Genomic DNA, 5,779 nt, shown 5'->3' on the forward strand with positions numbered 1-5,779 from the left:
ATTTTTAAATATGCAGGTAATGTTAATAACTTTGTGTAACAGTACCAAGGAGTCTAAAAATGCGTATCTATATGTACCCGGGTGTTAATGGCAGATAAAAACGCTGATATCAATTACTTCCTCCCTGCACTCCCCCGCCCCCCGCTTCCCGGTTGTGGGAGTGGCCACGAAGGTGGCCAGAGGTGAATGAGGAGGTAAGATCCACTCATAGCTCCGCCCCTGCATATTTACGACTCTGTAGAGACGCCTCTGGTCCCGCTCAGACTCTTGCCTGTTGTCGTCCGAGCGTCTGCCATTGGTGTATACGCGTCGAGGCACAATAAAATTATTTTGCTGTAGTGGACTGAAGTTTCACTCGGACATGCACAACATTTCCCAGGGTGCACTTTCCTGTGACACAGCAGCGCCCCATTGGCTCCCAAAGACGACGCCCTTTGCTCTTCCGTCCTAGTTTACAGGCGTGTTTATCTCTTCGAAACGTTTACGATAGAGTTCTGTCAACAGATGGGTACAACAGAAAAATAACACCATGGCTTCTAACCTGCGCTGTGGTTTGCAGGAGACACACAGGAGTGTGAGATGTGTCAGAAAACTCTTGTCTCAGAGCCTGAGTGGAGCTCATCGGAGACCTTTTTCTAGTGCAACTCACAAGAAGAACGAACTTAAATTTGGGGATTCCACTTCAGCTTCCGCCGACTTGAACACATCTGCGAAAACCTTGATAAGACAGGTAATTGTTTTACTAGTTTATCTTTATAGTTAACCTTTATTTATTTATTGCAATTTCTGGCGTAAATGGAACTGAAAACGTTTGAGATGTGTGGGGCAGCATATTGGTCGTCTTCCAGCTGAGATGCTGTGGGTTCGATCCCCCGACCATCAAGACCATGTCGAAGTGTTCTTGAGCAAGACACTGAACCCCCATTTGCTCCTGATGCTGCGTCATCAGTAGGTAAATGACTAGTTAAAGCGCTTTGAGTACCTAAGGTAGAAAAGCGTTATATAAGTGAAAGTATATTTACCATTAAATCAGTTTAAGCATAAGTAACACTATGTCTAGTTAAGGTTAATATAAGTTCATAAATATATAAATACTGTATAGCGGTAGTTATTTTTTGTTTTTTAAATCAGTTTTAATTTAAACAAAACACTATCCAACAGTTTGAAATAGATGAGTTACTAACATACCAATACATGCACTATATTAATATAGCCTGTATTTGATTGTTTAGAAATGCCCATTCATCCATTTTTTGAGCCACTAATCCCCATAGGGTTCGCAGGCTTACTGGCGCCTATCTCAGCTGTCTTCGGGCAGTGGGCGGGGGACACCCTGAACTGGAGCGAACCCACGTGGGCTCGGGGAGAACATGCAAACTCCACACAGGAAGGATGGAGCTGGGTGGATTTGAACTGGAACCTTTGAACCATGAGGCGGACGTGCTATTCACTGCGCCACTGAGCCACCTGCCGAGTTTAGAAATGATTATTTATGAATATACATCCACACAAGAAGACAAACCACTTCCTTCAAAATATTGTGTAATTGCTGAGTTGTGGACACTGACCTGGAACAACAAAACTTAAAAGGAGAATGCTGATGAATTTGTCCGTATCATTGTGTATCATAGCAACCCATGGGAATTTGCTTCCTGAAGACTCAGAGCAATATTCTGTGATCTTTCAGTTCTGCCAAGTGATTGTTGTCCTGCCATTAATTTTATTTTCTTTTTTTTCTTTTTTTTTAATTTTGTTTTGTTTATATTTAAGTCTATTGCAGAAAATTATAATACTTTGGAGCCATTAGATTTTAATTGTGGAAAAAAAACTCCACCAAATTTCTTACTGTACTCAAGTCTTTCTGAACAAGCTAAGCATTCCACCTAGAAGTTGAAGAAAAAAAAATCATAGACTCAGCATTTACACAATAGCAACCAGTTTACTTCCTTTTGATTGGGAAACTGTTCTTGGTATAACTACAGAATCCATTATTATACTAGTCAAAGTGGAACTTATTTTATTGAAAGCTTGTCTTTGTTCTACCCGAACTGACTGACTCAACATTTGATGTTAATTATTTGTGCAACCCATGAGAATTTGCTTCCTGAAGACACAGAGCAATATTATCTGATCTTGCAGCTCTATCAAGAAATAGCTATCCTGCCATTAATTTTCCTTTTTTGTTGAATTTTGTTTAGTTTATATTTAACTCTATTGCAGAAAATTATATTTTGGAGCCATTCAATTTTAACAATGGGAAATATAACTGCACCTACTGTACTTGAGTTGTTCTGAACAAGCCAAGCAATAGCACCTTGAACTTGAAAAAAATAAATCCTAGACTCAGCATTTCCACACTAGCAACCACACTTTATTTCCTGTTGATTGAGCAACTACAGAATCTATTACTGTACTAGTCAAAGTGGAACTCGAAAGTTTGTCTTTGTTCTACCCGAACTAACAGACTCAACATTTGGTGTAAATTATTTGTGCTTTTGAAAAGTACTAAAGTAGTCAACAAAGGAGAAATAGTCCAAAGTTCTGGGATTTAGTATAGCGTGTGTGGCACCAAGTCTTGTGCTTTCGTTTACACTCAGCACAGCAGCATAACTATTGGCAGGCAAAGGTCATAATCCTTCCATGACCATGCAGTGCTGCAATGTGGCTCTCATGGGAAGCCTCTTCACTAAGTTTAAATGATTAGCCAGCTTTTTAGCTCACAAGCTGTCATAAGTACATTGGACAATTTTAGTTTCAGAAAGCCGTATCATTGTTTTATGTTTTTTTTTCTGTAGATACCATAGGACTAGGAGTAAAGCAAAACATCAAAGACATTGTTAGCAATCGAGTACAATATAGTGTTTGTTAAATTCACAAAACAGTATAAAAGGAATACAGTTAAGTTAATATAGTTTAATTATGAATTAATTTAGAGTTTAGAATAAATATTGAGGTGGTTTAACCATAGAAAAGTACGGAATGTGTTAACATGTGACCCATCATCTCACTTTCTCCAGGAGAAGCTCAAGGATCACAACATTCCCTTTTCATCCTTCTTGATGGACAACTTTGGCCGGAGACACAATTACTTACGCATCTCCTTGACTGAAAAATGCAACCTGCGCTGTAAGTTGACCTGTCATGTCTGTTAAAGTTGACATCTTTCTGACATTTGAGTTACTATTTCAATTTACCGGTACTTAATTGCTGAGATAGGTGCTAATTTAAGAAAAAAAAAGAAAAGAAAAAGAAATTAACTGTAAATGAACTTCATAAAAGGTTAACTGAAAGAAATGTTGAGGAAAATAGTATCTTGTTAAGTACGTTTTTGATTCCAAAGAAAAAAATCTGGATTTCTAATACATCAATTCAGATAAACAACTGAATTAACCGTTCATAGAAGTTGAAAACATTTCAACCAAATAACTTAGAGCAAGCTCGTTGTATCCATCCATCCATCCACCCGCCGGTCTGTCTGACCGTCCATTCATCCACCCACCCATCCATCTGTCCGTCCCTCCGTCCATCTTCTATAGCTGCTTATCCACATGAGCGTTATTAGTACACAAAGGCACTGCCACCGTTTATTATGTTTAAAATTGTTATAATTGTAATTGTTACAATTGTTTTTAATGGGTACTCAAATTGTACTGATAAACTGTGAATTACGGTGTCCCTGAAGTGCAAATCACACAAACAAAAAAACTAAGCAAAAAAAAAGCTAATTGCAAACAAGAAAACTAAAACACCTTACAAGAACACCACACAAGAAAAAAGAAGAAAACAAGAGAAGCAACCAGGAAAAGGCGCAATGATAAAAGATGCAAACAAGAAAAAAGACACAAACAAGAAGAAAAAAGCAAACACCAAAAAAAGGTGAAAACAAGCGGCTTAATCTCATCCATGCCAAACCCTTCAGGGGGTTCATGCCCTACTGGCCTACACAGTAAAAAGATCCCAACGTATCTCAGGCTACACAGTCAACCCTCCATTTTTGTGTTTGTTGTGGTCATTTTCAGGTCAGTACTGTATGCCAGAGGAGGGCGTCAAGCTGACACCGCGAGGCCAACTTCTCTCCACGACAGAAATACTGACCCTCGCTCGTCTTTTTGTCAAAGAGGGCGTGGAGAAGATTCGTCTCACCGGAGGAGAGCCCCTCATAAGACCGGATGTGTTGGATATCATTGGTAAAACACATTGAGAACTTGACGTAATTGGAGGCACATTCCTGTGTGACATTCACCGATGAAACATGTGATCCATTCTGTGAAGAAATATGCAGCAAGGGGAACTGATTCGATACAACACATCTTCTTTGTCTAATGTATCACAAATTAATGGCGTGAGTTAGTGTGGAGGCTGCATGGGTCACAGAGCTTTGTCTGACTTTAAAGCATTACAGAGTTTAATGAGGTGGGCAAATACGGAAAGTGGAGCATAGAATCACAACATTCACCATCAAGGCAACTATGTAGTCATCTGTATTTGGATGATGTCATGGAGCATGTTGTGGAATTTTTTTAAGGATTTAGATAAGATCAGTAAAATAGTCTTGAAAAGAAATTGCCTTTTTTTAGTTCTATTTATTTGAAGCTTCTGTAAGAGTGTGAAAAGACAAATAAGAAACATTTCTCTGTTCAACTTGCTTATCCGTCAGCAGAGTAGAACTAATCACAAGGAAGGAAGCAAAAACTACACACTATAATATGTCCGTGTTGAAGTCACTTATCTGTCAAGGTCATTTCGTTTTCGCCACACAAATAGCTCTTATGTAAATTAAATGAAAGGGTCTTTGTACTAACAAAACCAGGTGGTCAGCCAACAACAACATGTTATTCTAATACGGGCCGAACACTTATTTTTCATTACAAGCGTTATGTTGTCTCAAAGACTTGTCCGCTTATTCTGTTGGCTAAAGTGTTGCAAAAGGCATTACACAATGATTCACTTTTAAAGCTTGTCCAGTACTGTACTGCTAAACACTATTGCAGGAAGTCAATGAGACATAGCTCTAGTATTTTGTATAAGTGCCAGATCAAGAAGGTTGATAACAACTATGTTTTATGCTCCAGAGCATTCAAAACTAATCAACCATTACTGATATTTGCTTATCACTGTTGATACTGATACCAAACATGAATCCTTTACTTATTTGTATTCTTTTTTTTTTTCAAGTGTTTGGCTAAAGGTTTGTCTAAAACTGGCTGGTGCTAAATGAATTAAGTATTAAAGTAATAAATCACCTTATTAATACAGTAAACGATTTCTTTAAATAATTTGCCAAATACGTTAAGTAATCGATTACGTTAGATTTTTCATTCTTTTGATACAGGCCATTTTTTGACCTTTTCTTAGACAAGGGTTAGGGTAAAAAATATCAGTTAAATACTATACTTTTCAACTTTTCATCACTCTCATCATGCCATTTTGTACAAAAATGTAACTAAACATAATGTAATATAATCATAGCCTAGATCACATTATATAAATTGATCACATAATGTACATTTTGGGGCAAAAGGATGAAATGTTTAAGTACACTTTCTGCTGATGCTCTGGCAGGACTGTTTCTATGAAATATATGTGTCCATGGAGTACGCATTTGCCTTTGGAGGACCTTAAATCATCGTTAATCAAAAGTATGTAGTAATAATATATGTCATGGTTTGCATTCTGTTTTTAGTTAAGTTTACTGTAAAAACACAAAAGCAAAATGTGGGGAAAATGCGACCTTAAATTGTTCACATGGTACCAAGTACCACTTTGCCGGCTGTTAAAT

At 37.7% G+C, this 5,779-nt stretch overlaps 1 protein-coding gene across 1 annotated transcript; it reads left to right on the forward strand.

The window, feature by feature from the left end:
• The first annotated feature begins 281 nt into the window (after nucleotides 1-281).
• LOC148404797 (molybdenum cofactor biosynthesis protein 1-like) lies at nucleotides 282-4,761 on the forward strand. The gene is made up of 3 exons (XM_088407351.1): nucleotides 282-730; nucleotides 3,018-3,126; nucleotides 4,020-4,761. Exons 1-3 carry the CDS (start codon nucleotides 530-532, stop codon nucleotides 4,199-4,201), a joined length of 492 nt encoding a protein of 163 aa, XP_088263477.1. The 5' UTR covers nucleotides 282-529; the 3' UTR covers nucleotides 4,202-4,761.
• The last annotated feature ends 1,018 nt before the right edge of the window (nucleotides 4,762-5,779 follow it).

This window comes from Hippichthys cyanospilos, unplaced genomic scaffold, assembly GCF_059441005.1.
Source record: "Hippichthys cyanospilos isolate Australia breed blue-spotted pipefish unplaced genomic scaffold, RoL_Hcya_1.0 HiC_scaffold_180, whole genome shotgun sequence".
NCBI classification, from domain to species: domain Eukaryota; kingdom Metazoa; phylum Chordata; class Actinopteri; order Syngnathiformes; family Syngnathidae; genus Hippichthys; species Hippichthys cyanospilos.

What these genes read in the sequence shown, in the direction of transcription:
- LOC148404797 (XM_088407351.1), top strand. Translation starts at nt 530, where the DNA reads ATGGCTTCTAACCTGCGCTGTGGTTTGCAGGAGACACACAGGAGTGTG. An exon ending in CGAAAACCTTGATAAGACAG is followed by an intron (nt 731 to 3,017) that starts GTAATTGTTTTA and finishes CACTTTCTCCAG; the next exon opens with GAGAAGCTCAAGGATCACAA. An exon ending in TGAAAAATGCAACCTGCGCT is followed by an intron (nt 3,127 to 4,019) that starts GTAAGTTGACCT and finishes GGTCATTTTCAG; the next exon opens with GTCAGTACTGTATGCCAGAG.